Source organism: Phaethon aethereus, assembly GCF_964289735.1.
Source record: "Phaethon aethereus genome assembly, chromosome: 25".
Classification (NCBI taxonomy): domain Eukaryota; kingdom Metazoa; phylum Chordata; class Aves; order Phaethontiformes; family Phaethontidae; genus Phaethon; species Phaethon aethereus.
The window spans coordinates 2,076,632-2,094,245 of NC_138601.1; the positions used below are offsets into that span (position 1 = coordinate 2,076,632).

Consider the following 17,614-nt stretch of genomic DNA (forward strand, 5'->3'; position numbering starts at 1 on the left):
GTTCTGGGGAACATTTAAGCTCAGGACATGTCTTGGGACTGGATCAGAACAGACAACAGAAGTGAGGCCCGAGAGCCGTGAGCTGCTGAGTCGCTATCCTACTTCAGCACAAAACACCAGCAACTGCACTTGGTGCTCCATGGCAGGGGTGGTTGGAAGCTTTTGCAATTCCTTCTTTCAACAAGGTAAAACACCTCCAAAACAGGAATGACTTCATGGCCTGTTCTCCAGCTGACCATGCTTGACTCGCCACGTCCAGCTGACGCTGCAGTCAGGGGCAAGGGTGCACTGCAGCTCAATACCAGAGTCAGGGACCTCCATGTCGTAGTGAACTGGCTGGCCTTCTTTAGTAACCAGACTGAAAGCAGGGACTGGTATCTGTGAAGCAGAACAAACAGATCTGAGTGGCTCTTCAGGGCTCTTTCAGAACATAACATCCCCCTATCAAACCCTGCAAATAGCTTCCCAACCCAAGAAGAGCTCTTGGAGACTTGTGCTCAGCAGAAACATCTCATAAGAAAGTATCTCAGAACCTGGAGTAGGCAGCGTTCACCCTGCTGCCAAATTGCCTCACCCAAGTTTTTGACCACTGCTGGTGGTTCCTGAACTGCCTATGTTTGGGCACTGTGAATTCGTCTGCAAGCTAGTGATATTTTGCTTTGTGATGTCCAAGAGAACAAAGTATGCCAAAGAAAGTCAACGCCACTAAAACATTTTCTGGACTTCCGCAACCTCTTTGTTTAGCAGTGATCACCGCATTTTACACTCAGATGAGTCACAGTCCCACAAACACTCAGGAGTTTCTTTCAGGGGCTGCCAAAGAGCCCCACAGGGGCTCTCTCTGGAGACTCTCACTGGAGTCTGCCAACATCTCCTCCAAACTAACAAGTTAGAAGCATCACAGCCAAACGCAGCCCGTTTCCCTTAGATGATATTACTGCTCTTGATGAAAAAGTCATATAGTGATTCTTCTTTAGGGAGAATGGAAAGAATTTGTCTTTATAGTCGAGGAGAAAGATTTTTAAGCTGCAGCACAGGTACTTTCCAAGATGGAGAACCCTGTGGTCCCTATGACAATCAGCAATGGCTTACGATTCAGAAGACATCTTCTGGTATCACGCTCGTAACAGCAGCACTGAAGTTGTGTTGCTAAATGTGTCATTAGGGTCCTTGAATGGACTTCTGGGTCACTGGTTTTACAGCATTATAAGGCTGCATTATGGAAGAAATTGCTTCTCAGACAAAATGCTGTACTTAACTCCCAGATTTGTGTCTCACCTGGCTGCTTATCCCAGTGGCAATGTCTCCCACCTTTGTCCTGTGGAAATCCCTGATGTGTAAATTTTCTCCACTTAGCAATTGGATCTGGATTTTTACTCCTGAAATGCACAAGAGAAGTCATTAACTTCTGCTGTAGGCATAATGACTTCACAGTCCAACACAGAAAAATTGACTAGCAAGGCACATACGCCAGAATAACTCATTTTTGTCATTAAGCATTTAATTTATATAGGTCTTTTGCTGAGCATGGAGGCTTGCTGAAGACAAAAATGACTCACAGAGCAGAGCTGGATTTAGCAAGAAAGCAGCTGAAGAGACGTACTGATTTGCACAACGTGCCTCAAAATTACTCTGTAAATATTTATGGTTATAAAGCGTATATTCTTGCACACGGCAGTTGCATGAAGCAAGGCATACAAAACTGAACCAGACTCTGGGCGTTCAGGAACTTCTCTGGCTTTTCTAGATTATACAGACTTGAGTGCCACCCATCTATGACTGGGGCAGACTTGGCCTCTTGACAACCCACGTGCTTTTAGGAGGGTCTGTGCTGACTCAGCAGCTGAAGGATAAGAAGAGCTCAAAGACTCCCAGACCCTGCAGATACTGAGAAAATCATACCTGACCATTTTATCCAAACTTTAAAAATTCAGACTCACCATTGAAATAGCTGGGAGTGTCTGCGTGCCGACTGCGGTTCAGCAGGTTGTTCCAACTGAAGCTCTGTCCATCTGTCTGGCTGTTCCAGGAATGAATCCCAGAGCTCATAGTGTCCCTGAAGCTATGAGAAGCCTTCATGGAGTTCTGCAGAAGTAAGCACAAATTTTTCAAAGGCTCCTAGAGAAAATGAGCTTGCATGAGATAAACATTAAAATAACCTCAGGAAGAAAAAAGTAGAAGTCTGCAGGGAACCAAGGCTGGGCCTTGAGTTATTCAACATTTACCTGTCGTCTAGAAAAGGGGACAAATAGCAATGCAGCAATTTGCAGACATATTAAGTTATTCTCAATAGTCAAATGAACAATCAGCTGAAGAGTTGGGTGGAAAAAAAAAAGGGGGTTTATCGTACTGAGTGACAGCAGAATAAAGCACCAGATAAAATTCTAATGTCAATAAGTGACAATTAACACCCAGGAAAACCAGTTAACTGTACATAAACAACTACAGACCCTACATTGCTGTACTGCTTGGAAAAGTCTATGCTATCTTAAGGTCATAGAAGGTCAATCTGACCATCAGCAGAGTGGTAAGTGCCAGTTAAAAGTCAAATTAAATGCTAGGGTTAGATATTCAGAAAAAAAAAAATTAAAAAAGGCAGAGTTACATCCCACACTACACACCATGCTGTGTCAACAGCTGAATTACTGTACAGAACTTTGCTCAATCCTCCTCAAAAAGCACTAGAAGGCTGAGAAGAGCAACAGAAATAGGAAACAAAGATGATCACAGTCAGAAATGACTCCTGTAGATGGCAGGCTATACAATGTTGGACTCTATGTCTTTGAAAACAATGATTGAAGGGCTGAACCATGGAAGGATGTCAACACAGGTTATTCAGTGTTCCTCGCTGGTATTCCCTACCTTATGAACACCAGAGACAGGGCAAACAAAATTAATTAAACTTAGTATTTAAGTAACTTAGACTATGTAAGTCACTAGTATGAGCAGGTTAAAAGAAGTTCATGGAGAACAGATCCATAGGCTGGGAACAAATATCCAAGAGCAGGGTCCCTGTTCTTCTGCCCTATTCTTTTGGCCTTTCCCTAAACATCCCTTTACTGGCCGTTGCCAGGAAGAAGACCCTGGGCTGCACAGCCATTTGGTCCAACTCCTACACTCATCACTGCTTCTTCAGCTCCTTTCTTCTGCATTGAGAGGGTCAAGGCCACTGAGATTTTTCCATATCCACACACTTGATGCATACTGTGAATATACAGCACAGGAGAGCAACTGGAGGAAAGAGTTCCATGCTGGATGGTAAACTACAGGACAACTACAATCCAAAATACCCCACTGTCCAAGAACAAAGATTTCTTCCCAATGTACTCTCCAGCAAACTGGATGTCAAAAAGCAGCAACAAATGTGAGAAGCTCTGGATGTTCACTGGTTACAACTTGCAGTTTCCCAGAGGTGGTCACCCCGCCACCCCTCACCCCCACAATGACATCGATTTATACTCACCTTCTCACTGGCATCTGACACAAATGGGCTGTCGATGCTGAGACATGAAAGCATTTGTTCTTGCTCTTCCAGCGAGTAAGGCTGTGAAAGGCTGTTCAAAAACAGTTCTGCAAGCAAAAGGAAAGAGAGGAAGACATTTCCAGTGATTTCTTTCATGCCTCCCTGCTCTAATCACAGTTACTGCAATTAATACCCAAAGCTTCTTCAGCTTTATCTAATGAACATTGATATTGATGTCCACAAAACACATGACACACAATTCCTCTGCTAAGTAGAGGCTATGGCCACCACTGTGAAAACAGGGAAACTGAGCCAGAAAGGACAGATGAATTGTGCAATGACATGCAAAATGCCAGAGACAGGACTAGCACCCAGAATTTCCCAGTTCTTGCCTATTACGTCACCCATCAGTCTTCACTGTAGATCCATCCACATTACACCCAGGGAAAGGTCAAACTTATGTAGTCAACTGTTGCAGTAACTTGCACTGATAAAATCCAGACCTGACACAGCCATTGAAGATCCAAAGCCATTTGAGAAGAAAGCTGGCCCTCAGCAACCCCTAAAATGCCATTCCTCAGTTCTGTGACAACAGTTAACATTTCAAGATACTTTTTTTCATATCTTGACATTTCCAATTCATTTACAAAGACTACAAATAGGGGGTTAAAAAAATGAAAAGTTGACTTCTACTGGGGCAATGGAACTGCACTATTACTTCACTGATTTTCACACTGAGCTTACTGCTGGTTTTCAAATTCTGGATTGCTGCTGGTAATCAAATTTGTTAGCTGGTGGCTATAGGTTTTCCAATGCCCAGAACAAAACAATTGCAGACTGATTTTAACCATACTCCTTCATTTGACATCTCCCATCCAACAGGCTTATCCCTTTATTAAAAGAATTATGTTTGAAAACCTAAAATTGCAGATGAAGGTGGAATTGCAGACAGCGTTTATTCGGTGCACATAAACACAAGTCTGAAACTGGCTGTTTTCTGAGACGTTCTTGCACCTCTCACAGAAGTTTGCTCCAATGTTCAGAGAGCGGAAGGAAATCCTGACCACTACCTTTGTGGCATATTTAATTAGTTAAGAACTACTAGTTTTGGTAATTTAAAGGAAGGCTGAGCAATCTGTGTAACAAGAGAGGAACTACGAACAAAATGACATCCAAGTTCAAAAGCCAGAAATAACTGTCAAGAGGCCAAAAAATAGCAGCTGTATTTTTACCATGCTCTCAAGCAAAATGCTGAATTCCCTACATAGCACATCGCTTACCTATTTCCAGCTGCTGAAGCTCTTGTTCTGAAATGGTTGTTGCTTTCTCCACGTGGCTGCAGCTCTTCAGGGGGAGAGGAGTGGAGGAGAGAGGTGGAGGATCCCAGGCCTCAGATAACTCCTTGTGCACATTCCAAGGCGTTCTCTCAACCTCCTCTGTTTGCTCCAGAGATGGTGGTGGTGGTGGTAGCACTGGGCTCGCACAAGAAACTTTGACTGCCAATTTTGGGTCAGAATCAGTCTCAGAAACTGGGCTTGCTGCAGGGGACAGGAATGTCTGTGGTTTGTTTTCTTTGTTCGAAGATAAATGTCTAGGCTCCCTGTATTCGCCTTTCCAGGGGCTTGTCACACCTCCCACTACAAAAACAAAAAGCGTACAAATATTATCAAATAAAGAAAAAAAAGAGGTAAAAGTTTTCCTTCACAGTAAGAGTTTCTGAACTGTATCTTGCTGTAAAATGCCCAGCTTCTTCAAAAGACAAAACCAGATCACCTCTACAAATTCTTGCTGTATTACAGAATCTTTCAGTAGGATTAAGTTGAAATAAATTATGGATAGTCTTAGCGGCAAGACTGGACCACAAGTATGAGTTACAGGTCAGGATGCAATAAGCCTCTGCTTTCAGTTTTGCTGCATACTAGGCTCTAGCTCACTAGATGCAGTTGATATTTCAGCTGAATATGGGCCCAGCCAGAGCACACACGTTAATAAACCCACATAAAGCACAACACTGTCTACTTCAAGCAGAGAAGGAAGAAAGAGCATGTGACAGCACACAGGAAATTTTAATTTATTTGGGTGAGAAACACCCAGCTGCAGGCAAAAGCTATCAACCCAAAAATATACATCAATGCTGAAGCCTGTGCAAACAATACACTGAACAGGAAAACATACTGATATTTCCCATAGAACTACTCTTTACATAACTAGCAACTGGCCACTTCACCAGTGCGGATAAGAAGCTTTAGATACAGGACATTTCTACCTTCTTCAAGTGCGACACTGGTCTTAGTTTTCAGTTCAGATGCAGATGCTCTCTGAACAGGCTCTTTCTCCAGACCCATTTTAATAATCTCAGCAGTGAGAGGGTTGCAGGAAGGTGGAATTTCCCTCAGAGGAGGTGGCTCTTTAGCTATCTGTATAACAAACAGGAAGTGAAAGAGGTTAGACCAGAGAGGCTTCATTTGATTTCAGAAGGGTTCTTCCCACCCTGAGCACATTTCCAACTGAAATTATGCCATTAAATGAGAGACCTGATCAGTAATTTTATTACAGCTGAATGGCTAAAAAGTCACACCTAAAGTCATGAGCAGGATAGGAACGAAACAGCCCCAGTGTGTGTAATACACAGCAGTCAGAAGCATAAGCAATGACCAGCTTCCAAAGCAAGACTGGCATCATCTTAGATGCCTAGCTGGCGCTCAGCCAGCCTTCCTGAAATAACTGCTCTCCAGCTAGGTATAATGAGATTTTGCAGGCTTACGTACCTTTTACTGGAGATATGTTGGGTCACTTACCTTTAGACAGAGCGGGTGATTGTAATACTGCGTCCAAGGGTGGCACCCATTAAGCATGTGCAGCATCATACAGCAGCTGCTCCAGACATCCACTTTGGAGTCACAACGCTTTCCCATGACCACCTCCGGAGCCATATGAGTCTCCGTGCCAGGCACATAGTTCCCTAAAACCATTGAAATGAAAACTCACCACATGTAAGCTAGAGAATTGTTCCAATGCAACTGCTGGGAAGCCTAGGACAGCTTGTTTTTCAGCTAAGGTGAGAAACAAGTCACCTTACCCAAGAAGCAGCATTGCGTGCTCTTATAAGCTACTCAAAGGCTACATCTCCGTATCAATCTCATCCTTTATACATAGCATAGGTATTAAGCTCCTCTTCCCAGCAAGTCTGGGGGGCAAAACATGACCCTCCATTGGTGAGCTCAGCAGTATAAAACATTCCCTTCTCTTTCAACAGCTGCATTAAGAAGCACTGTAAAGTTTAATTGCCCAAAAGTCAGTGAGGAATTTTGCTTTGGTGGAGGTCAGGATTCTTCCCTGAATAGTTTAGTGAGGTTACATGACAAGTCAGATTTTATGTGATTTCTTGCAGGGACAAAACACTGGATGTAGTATGCTGACATAATCTTACAAAAAATACAACAGCTTTCTAGACTGGGAGATAAGGACCACCTTCCAACCTTAAGTTCATTTCAGCCGTCAGTGGGATACATCACAGTAATATCAATAAATGTGACACCATGAACAACGTTAAGTCTGGAAAATACAGCTGCTTGCAAATTAGCCATGCATGAATGTTCAAAAAGAAAGAATGAGTCAGTAGGGCAATTCTTTCGAAAGACAGCAGAAAATCCTTACCTGTGACCAAACACTTTCCCAGGCCATCTGGATGAAGGTGAGCAGAGTGACCAAAATCACACAGAAGAGCCCTGCTTCCATCATCAGACAAGAGCACATTTTCCGCTGGCAATGAGAAGTTTTTCATTAGTCAGTCTCCTTTGTATTATGGTCACTGAGATGGAAAAAAGTCAAAAGCCCACAGAACTACAGGTTTTTGAGCCCAAACCAAGGTCTATTACTCCTACAGAGTGTCACTGGCTTAAGCAAGTATACAACTATAATTATCTCTGCTTATAAGCTACCAGTTACCTGCCCTGGAGATTCCTCTACCCCAGTGGTGAGGCAGCCTGGGCAAACAGCCTGTCAGACCCACCGGATGACAGAAAGAAAGAGGTGACAAATATGATATGCCCAGCTGCTCAGAACCAAGTTAAGCTCTAGTCTTAAATGTAGGGCTGAAAATCTAGTAAATAACCTTTTGCCACTCAGTAACTTAATCTCCAAGCAGTTTGCCTCTTGGAAGAAAAAGGAAAGAACAAGGTACCTTAAATACCATCCTACCTTTTACATCTCCATGGAGAATGTTTTGAGCATGAAGATACTCCAAGCCCTCCAATGCCTGGCCCAAATAACTGAGGGCTCTGTCCTCTGGCAGGCAGCCACTCTGTTTAATTAGCTGACCTAGTGAGCCACCTAGAAAGGAATCCAAAGAGCCCATGTTAGCTTATCTTTAAATTCTTCCCAGCATCATCAGTGTTTCTCCTTTCTGATGAAGAAATGAGAACTGCCAGGTCTGACAGCCCTTATCTTGCACACATAGGTCTGTTCCTTTTATTTATTCCCAGAATTCTTACTGCCCACAGAAACGGGCCTCTTTCATGAAGCCTTTTGCTTAGTGCCAGTTAAACGGTGTTGCCACATATCAAAATCAGCTACTCTGTGATCATATCAGACACTCATAGGTGCTACTGATCACCAGCTTGATTCTTCACAGGCTGTGTTTTCCATGGTCCTGGCCGGAAAGAGGAGCATCAAGCAATGGAAGCATCTAGGTTTGCTGATATGGTATCCCCTGTTCCAGTACAATGTGCTCTACATGGTGCCATGCAAATAAACATGAAAGCATGAAACAGCTCCAGCTATATGTTTTAAGTGAGAATCTGCAGCTGCTGTGCAAGGGATAGCATCTTAAACTGGAGTGAGGTAGGACTGGAAACGATTCCCCCCAAGAAAGATCATTGCTACACACCAGCAGGGGTTACACATGCCTATCCCAATCCACTCAGGAATTAACACTAGGAACACTCTGGATACACCAAAGAATTAAAAGATTTAAAATTGGGACAAGGGGAAGAGAAGATCAGTGTCCACTGCATTCAATAGTTACAATGGTGCTTCCATTGTGATTGTTCCTTTCTCACCCTCCATCAGCTTCATGAAGATGGTCACCCAAGGCCCTTCCTTCACAGCTCCGTACAAGGGGACAACCTTAGGACTTGTTATTGCAGCACATGTCGTTAACTCCTCTGCACGGAAGTGTTCAACTTGTACCTAGAGAAACAAAGAATCACAGAATCATTAAGGTTGGAAAGGACCTTCGAGATCATCAAGTCCAACCGTTAACCCAACACCACCACGCCCACTGAACCACGTCCCCAAGTGCCACATCCACACATTTTTTGAACACTTCCAGAGATGTGTCCACCACCTCCCTGGGCAGCCTGGGCCAATGCTTGACCACTCTCTCCGTAAAGACACTTTTCCCAATCTCCAATCTGAACCTCCCCTGGCACAACTTGAGGCCATTTCCTCTCGTCCTGTCACTGGTTACTTGGGAGAAGAGACCAACTCCCACCTCACCACAACCCCCTTTCAGGCAGTTGCAGAGAGCGATGAGGGCTCCCCTCAGCCTCCTCTTCTCCAGACTGAACACCCCCAGTTCCCTCAGCCGCTTCTCATCAGACTTGTGCTCCAGACCCCTCCCCGGCTCCGCTGCCCTTCTCTGGACACGCTCCAGCACCTCAACATCCTTCTTGTAGTGAGGGGCCCAACACTGAACACAGGATTCAAGGTGCGGCCTCACCAGCGCCGAGTCCAGGGGCACGATCCCTGCCCAGCTCCTGCTGGCCACACTAGTGCTGATACAGGCCAGGACGCTGTTGGCCTTCTTGGCCACCTGGACACACACTGGCTCATGTCCAGCCGGCTGTCGACCAGCACCCCCAGGTCCTTTTCTGCCCGGCAGCTCTCCAGCCACTCTTGCCCAAGCCAAGAAGCACTGAACAAATTTTGTGATGAATCCTGACAGAATCATCTCTCCCTGATGCTTGGGTCAGAGTGTCCCGCACTGTTTAACAGCAGAGGCACAAGGATAACCTTCGTTAACAGAAAACAGTGGGTACAGCAATAAGTGGAAACACAGAACGATTCTGAACAAGGATGATGAAAGTCCCTAAATCCTTAGTGTCTGAGTTAAGTTAAGATTTGTCAAAAAAGATGCCAGGCTGCAATATCTCCGTCTTATAGCTGAGTACTGGTAATCTTCAGGAGGAAGGTAATTTAAAAAAGATCATACTGACAACTTAAGCATTCTGCTTTATGAAAGCAGAATGCTTAAAATGGATCTAAGGATAGTGCAGTACTTGCCAAAAATAAAACTCCCCCAAGAGTTTTAACAGGAGGGAATATGAAATATGGCCACAAACAGTGATTGTTATTATCACCTTTTTAGGTGGTACTCAGCCTGCACAGAAAAATGGTTAAAGAAAAACTCTTTTCACTAAATTCGGCCAAACAAAATAAACCAAGAATTTGCTAAAGACCAGAAGGAAAACATGAGTCATTAAGTTTCTGGTGGGAAAAGGATGTATCATGTTTCTTCACTGTCAGCAATCCAGCTATAGCTAGGTTTCTTTAATCTCAAGAATTTGGAGAGCAGGTGCTTACAACACTGAGTATGGGGAAAGAAGGTCAGGTTGTCAGGCAGAGAGCAGTAATTCCAGACAGTTACTGATGTAAAATGAAATCATCGTAGTTAAGTGTTTAACTTGCATGTTAGAACTCACTGGTTTAAGAGTTTGGTCTGAGAAGATACATTTCTGATCTCCAGAAGTAACCTTTGAAATGCTCCAGTAATTAGGGGAAAAAAAACACAAAGACATTTTGAAAGACTTCAGCTTCTACTCTCATGTCTTTCTTTTCAGCACTACCGCTCCTCCTTCCTGAAAATATACCCCACTACTAACAGCTATTTCTCCTAAGACTGTGTATTGGCAAATTGGTTAATAAATTTAAGTAGTTACATGCTGTCAGAAAACAAGATGGTCATCTTGCCACAAAATTCCACATCCAAAATGTGAGGATGCAGAATAGGAAATAATTTTCTACATGCTTTAACTATGTTTGCCTCTATATAGCTGACAAATGAAATGGTTAAAAAAGCTGGACAAGCTGGCTTAGTCTTGCTACTTGCATCTTTCCACAGGCAATGCATCAAGTTGAGACCAATGTAAACAAGAAAAAACAAACATTTTAAATTGAAAAATGCAAGTTCCAATTCTTTTTGCATATAATATTTTTGTACTCGAGACAAACACTTCCCACACACTTGTTGAAGTGTTCTGTTGGAGTAACGTAAGAAACATCAGTTCACAGAGGTGATGAAACTATTCAAGTGTTAAGTTCAAACAAAATAGTTTACATTCTCATCATCTATTTGCATCGTTCTGCCTTCGCTTCTGAGGGAGGGCCCCCCATGGCTGCCTACAAATCAATACCCTGATTCAAGTTATATTTCACACACTTCATACATCGTATGACAATGGCATATCTTGGTGTACAATAGATAATTATGCCAACTTCTGGAAAAATACACATCCTTTGCTGCATCTGTAACAGAATCACCTCATTACAATGTGCCAGTTTGGCATATGACACACTGAACAGATGAAAGCTCTCCCTGTTTTAAGTGCCTACCAACTGCCTTATTTTTTCCTACTTTATTCCTTTTTCAAGAGAGAAACGCCTGCCATGTCACCATTTACACTAGACGTGTTTTAAGATGAGAATAGTTAGACAAGCAGACAACTTGCACAGCCGTTTCTCCCCCGCAGTCACTCGGAACACACACTCTTTCTGCAATCTCTACTCTCTTGGCCTGTCTCAGCACAAAACCCAAGACCCTTTGTAGCACACTTTGAAGGCTAAATGAACCTATTTCTGGCTGCTAAGCTTGACCCCCCCCGTGCACACACAGGTGCTCCATCTGCTTCTTCTCTCCATGCCATCACCTTGAAGTTTTTCCTTGGACATAACCACAGCAGCACTTCTCTGTGACTGTACAATAATGTGCCAACAGTCCATGGCAGCTGGAAGGAGAAGACTTCTTCTCCATATGCCTTCTTGTGCCAGGAAACCCCCCCCTTCTCACACATAATTACCTTTTTGGCAGCGCACTGAAATCCTGTCTGTTTGTCCTCTATTTTGTATACTTCTCCAAAAGAGCCAATGCCCAAAGAACCATGACACTTGGTCCAATGAACCTCTTCTCGGTACTCATAATCCACTGGCTTTAGTTTCTGGAAGTTAAAATCAGAAAACAAGATGAAGCAAGGAAAGAAACACTTAACTGTTGAGCTCTACAGACAGAAACCAACATTTTCAGAAAAAGCACAATGATAGATACTGCCACACCTCTCTAAAAATCCCTGTACAAAATTACTTCTGCCACAGGCTTGAGATGAAATGATATGGGAGGACCTACTTGATTTCTGTGGGCTCCATTTGATCTAAATGAGTGCACCCCATTGTTGCAAAGGGAGTATTTGGATAGCTTTGGAGCTCCAAACTATTCACTTCACATGCAGGACAGAACTGCACAGCTAAATCCTCCAAAAAACCCCCAAGATTCACATGACTAACTGTAGACATCTATGTGTGAGCTAAACCTTTTTTATAGTCCATAGACTGAGACTGTGCCTTAGGTCTCACTGTAAACATATTCAGGCAGGTAAGTGACACCCTAAACTCCACCGACCATACTGACAGGGTCACACTGATTCCAGAGAAGAGTCCTCTAAGAGGAGTTTAAGGTGGCAAGAGAGAACTGAATTCAGAAGAAATGAATCATGCCTCTGAGATTTACATGCATTTGCTACGCCCAAGTCCTGTGTTTGGCAAGCCAGTGGGCAAGTTGCTGGCTTCCTACCAGAGGCAGCAGACATGCTTTTTGCACCTTCATGATCTACACGTCCCTGGTTTCTGTCTGTGTCACAGTCCAGGTCATCTACAGCAAATAAAATATTGCAGCCTGCTCACCTGAATGGACTGGGTTCTTTCAGAGAGAAACAGAGAAGACAGGTTTGAAGGCTGACTAAGCACAGAAACACTTCTCATAGACAAGCATGCATACTTTGTGAATGAGTGAACAAATTAGAGCCACCGATCTAAGACAGGTCTTTATACCCTTCAAAAAACAAAATAGCATCTTTAACTGACAGTCTTCAACCACAACAAGAACCATCCAGAAAACGCAGTCTTGTTACAGAAGCTAGCCCGTGGATGCAGATTATCTCTCTTCTGAAGCCCAGGAGAATCTCTGCCTTCCATGATACTAGTGTGTAAGGTCAGAAGATCACCTCATTAAGCAGCACGCCTTCATTTTCATCTGCTTCATGAAATTGTTCCTTTGGGTCCAGACCGCCTCCTCTCCACGTCTTGGCTAGGCTGGCTAAATTTTGTGGTTCACCGAGACTCACGCTCCCCTTCAAGGCGTCTACCAAGTATTCTTCTACAGAAATCTTGTCCGAACAGATTTTCATGGACTGGTTAACACATTTGGGGAAACTATATTCTAAGTTTAGACCAGATAAGCGATGCTCACTGTCTTGATAGTTGAGATCACCATGGAAGTACGTCTCCAGAGCATTACGTTTCATGGCATGGAGAGGACTGTCTAGATGTGGGAAATGAGTGGGTATTATATTGTAGGGAAAAGGATGGAGAGTTTCAGGCTGTGGAACACTGTCCCTCTGATAGTGCCGTTTCCAAACATGATTAAGGCACTGAATAGGGCTTATCAACTTGTGCAGTTCTGTTTTGTACTGGCTCCTTGGTGAATGGAGTTTGCCCGTGGACAAAACTTTCTCGGGTTTCTCGAATGGCAACGGATCATGGACCAAGTCCTTGTTAAGTTCTGAAACCCAAAAATTGTTTCTGTAAAGAGTATTTTGGTGTGCTTCATCCTCCTAGAAAATAAAACAAAACAAACAGCTGAGCAGGAACCTCAATGTAGCCACCCAAAATTCAACCAAGAATTGTTAGGAGTTTGCAGAGGTCCCAACAGTACAAAAGGAAGGTTTAAGGATTCTCACCTGAACGGGAATTGGGGTGCAGCTCTCTTGTTCTGGAGTTCTGGGACCTCGCCTGCTAGCAGCCACTGTTTGCACTTTCAGCTTGGATCTTCTCTTATGACGTTTCTTTTTCGTCTTACCACGATGCCTCCCTCTCCAACAGGCAGACGACATCTTCCCCTCCGTTGCATGGGCCACATTGTTAGGGATTTGATCGAGACTGTCTGACCGGCTATTGGAAACCAAAATGCATGAAGTCTCTTAGATCTGACGGTGAAAGCACACCTCCAGTTAACAATTATGACCAATGGAACAAGAATGAGAATTAGCAATTCTGCCTTCTGAGATTTAAAGAATAGAGAATGATAACAAAAATTCTTGCCTTCTAATATGGAGCATTTGTAACTTCAGTATCAAGGCAGAGTAATGTATCTGGCATTGTGGGAAAGAAATGTGTGGGGTGTGTGGAGGAAGCAAAGCATTAAGTCTCCCAGTATTTGCAAATTCTGCAAGGAACAGCAAGACTAGACGGCAAAGTAGAGGGAAAAGCATTGAATGTCTCCAGGTTACTTTGAGACAGTTTGTGTCTATGATTTATAGTGAACACAGACATTATGTATAAATGAATCTATTTAATAAAAGTGCTCATAATATAAGCATCTGCTCTATGTGAAAGAAAAATAGGGCTTTGCACCGAAGAAGAGGGATGACTAATTGCAATCAAATAAAATAGTTTCAAAAAGCCAAAATGTTCTGGCATGTAAAGCTCAATACTACAATATGATTTCTAGGAGCACATATATATACAAAACAGCACAGGCCAGCACACCAGCTGGGGGCCTCTACAAATAGATACAACTCTCAAGAAGAAAATTTGCCTGCAGTTATTCAATACCAACCATAGTAGTTAGATTTTTTTAATCAAGTTGTAAGAGAAAACAGGATATTTGATCTTCAAATGAAGAAGTCATAATTGTTCTGTTGATCCATGCAGTATATCACCTGCCAGCACTGCGCTCTCCATCTTTTCCTGCTGTTTCAGTGCACCATGCAGTGCTAAAAGATCCAGTAAGTAGAGTTCTAGGTAATGGCACTACCACATTGCCTTGAACCTGAACGTATAGCTGGCATACATTCCACATAAAAGTGCTAAGAAATGGTTCCCTCTGCACTTCTTTGGTTGGTTCACGGCACAACATCATAAAATCACTGGGCAATGTTAAACCATATACCTCACAAGGCCAGATTCAGTGTCTGAAAGCCACCAGAAAACAGGCAGCACCTAATTCTATACCCCAGTCACCCACTTCAGAGAGCATTGGAGCTGCTTAATAAAGCTCCAGTGCTTAATAAGGCTCTAGTACATGCCCCAATAAGGCATATATTCCTCAGGAAGAAAAGGTGGCTGACTCCCAGATGACTTCAGAAAAGCAAGACCCAGGCCTCCATTTTTCCATCGCAACTTGTTACTCCCCCTTTACCACTTTCAGCTTCTCTTCACAAGTCTATTTCTGTTGCTGATGCTGTCATTAACTAAAGGTTCTCCTCTCATCCCCTTTTATCCTCCCCAGAAACAAAGCAGTTCCTTTTTCTCAGAAGTATTTCTAGCAGCAGCCTAAGTTTCCCACAACTTTTCAAAGGGGATGGTGTAACATGGTTTCAAAAGCATCAGGACAGTTCAGTTAAAAAAGAGTGAAAACTGTCTCTTGGATCCTTCTACTTCAAGCCCAGGAACCTCAAAAAATGACTCAGTCATTTCAAAACAAGTTTGACAGCCCAGAAATAGAGGGAGAAGACAACCAGCAGGCATTGACAATAAGACAATGCAGGGTGTTTTGAGTGGTTTGTGCTTAAACTTCTATTTTCTTCTCACACAAAAAGGTTTTGAGGAAGCTATTTGGTGAAAGACACACTCTTCCTGAACCTCGGACAGAAAAGCTAATTGAAGGAGAAGTACTTTTGGAAAAACTATTGTAAGCACACAGAGCCAGGGTGATTTGGACCACACTGGCACACACAACAGTGAAGGTGGGTATTCATGTTAAGGGGTCTCTCACCTGTAACGCTTACTATGAGCAATAAAGGATCTCTCTGATAAAGTGGGGCTGAACTCCTGGCTGTTTTCACCTGTGTGAAAGAAAACAGGATCATCACGTGTCTTCAACATCAGGCAAAGTCTCTCCTCGTAACAACCAGACTAAGAAACAAGTCTACCAATTTGATAAACCAAGCAGCGATCCAGACAAATCACCACATGGTCATGCCACATCACCCACACTACAGTCTTCCTCCCCCAAGCATTAGATCGCTTCCCAGCACTGCGATCTCCTGATCCCCCAGCTCTTTCCCGCCTGACAGCTTTATTTTGTTTTTCTTCTTTTCTCCCCCCTCTCTTAAAACACCTTTCAGAAGTCAGCCAAGACCAGATGACCCAGCAGAACACAGGTTTTATAGTCCAAGCAGCCAGGAGCAACGGCCACATGCTGTTCTGTTATTTCTGCTTTATTCAGTGGATGCTGCCACATTATTAGGAGATTTCATGAGCTTCCTAAATAGAGACTGGGATAATGTCACCAACTCCATCCCACTTGGGATTACAAATAGATTTCAGCTCAGCTCTCCAGGAGTGCAAAGTGAGTGAAATCTCATACCGCATTACACATTCCTTTTTCTCAATGAAGAGTAGACCGCGCTGCTACTTACATTCTGCTTGGGCAATAATAGAAATTGATGCACAGCCTCCTTCTGTTTCTTCTTTTGCTGTTCCTTTGGTGATTACATCATTCAGGATTTTCCACTGACTGTGAAAGATGACCTTCTTTGAATCTTCTACTTTGCAAACACTGCTCTGCTTTTCACTAACTGTCTTGTTCAGCCCCTTGGTAGCTGTGAGCTCCTTCTTGTGCTTGACGGCTGGATCAGGAGCTCCTTGGCATGTAATTCCCATCACTGCCATTTCACAGGTTCAGAGAGTCACTGAGTAAGAATAAAAAACCAAAGCAAAATGTCAAAATACTTAACTTCACAGGCAGAAGCAGCTTCAAGTTCATGAGAAACAAGAGGCTGCTGAAGGTATCAGATTACTAAATAATTTAAACCAAATCAAGGTCCTAGCCAACCTCTGAGCATGGAGCTGGAAAAGAACCCAAGACCACCAGCTCTCCATCCCTGACTTGTAGCACTGAAGATCTGAATAATCAACTGTATTCTCAGTACTAAAAATATGAGACCACACAGGTTTCAAAGTGAAATTTATTTCTTGGTATAGTCCCTTAGCTTAAATACAAACAGTGAAACCATATAGAAGAGGGTACTCTTGTATCACTAAACAGGAAGAATATTAACCCCAAAAAAAGAAAAAAAAAAAAGAGAAGACACAAAAGATTTTCTCCCAGAGTGCACGCAGGAGAAATGACATTGTGCTTTCACACCATATAAAATGGACATAAACTCCTGCTAATTCCTTTCTTTCTTGTACTCAGTCACCCTCAAATCCATTTCTCATTTTCCTTCCAATGAAACAAGGCTAGGCATCAGCCTGCCCATACATAACTCCTCCCTTGCTCCCCTTCCTTCCCTTTAATCGCCAATAACTTTTGAAATCCTTGGTCAAGCCTGACAAAAGTAGAGCTCTTACGGCGTATCGGATTAATGCAAGTTGGTGTTGGATGGAGGACAGCGACGGTGCTGGACAAGACGATCCCCTCCGCTTGGCAGCAGCTGGCGAGTCAATCAGCACGGGCTCCTAGCTGACCAGTTAGCGTAAAGGTAGCTCCAAACAAGTCCCAGCAGATGCCAAATCTTGGCCAACTGGCAGAGCAGAGGAAGGTGGAAGGGAGCCAGGGGTGGAAAGGGAGAAGCACAACGAAGCACAGAAGCAAGGCACTGCAGGACAGGGCAGGGGTATATTGTGGGGTGGAAATCAGGAACGTGGAGAGTGAAGAGCTCCCTGCAACCACACTGAACACAAGCCCACAGGAGATACAGCTTTGGTTTAGCCCCGGAGCACCTCACCTTCAATTCCAGAAAAGTTAAAACATAGTTGTTTTCTATGTTTTAAACCCGAATATGTGCTACTGCCCCTTAACTGTAGAGGTCACTTCCTCGGGCCAGTCCTCTCACAGCTCAAGTGCAAAATCTTAAAATGAACATTTCAATCATT

At 43.4% G+C, this 17,614-nt stretch overlaps 1 protein-coding gene across 1 annotated transcript; it reads right to left on the reverse strand.

Moving 5' to 3' along the window:
* Window positions 1-213: 213 nt before the first annotated feature.
* Window positions 214-17,149, reverse strand: MAP3K14 (mitogen-activated protein kinase kinase kinase 14; the record flags this gene model as incomplete). The annotated part of the gene is made up of 15 exons (XM_082010766.1): window positions 16,156-17,149; window positions 15,510-15,579; window positions 13,474-13,684; window positions 12,739-13,347; window positions 11,542-11,679; window positions 8,524-8,653; window positions 7,664-7,795; window positions 7,121-7,225; window positions 6,262-6,425; window positions 5,730-5,880; window positions 4,744-5,100; window positions 3,464-3,570; window positions 1,941-2,085; window positions 1,279-1,379; window positions 214-378 (listed from the first exon to the last, which is right to left on the reverse strand). Exons 1-15 carry the CDS (start codon window positions 16,406-16,408, stop codon window positions 214-216), a joined length of 2,838 nt encoding a protein of 945 aa, XP_081866892.1. The 5' UTR covers window positions 16,409-17,149.
* Between the last annotated feature and the right edge of the window lie 465 nt (window positions 17,150-17,614).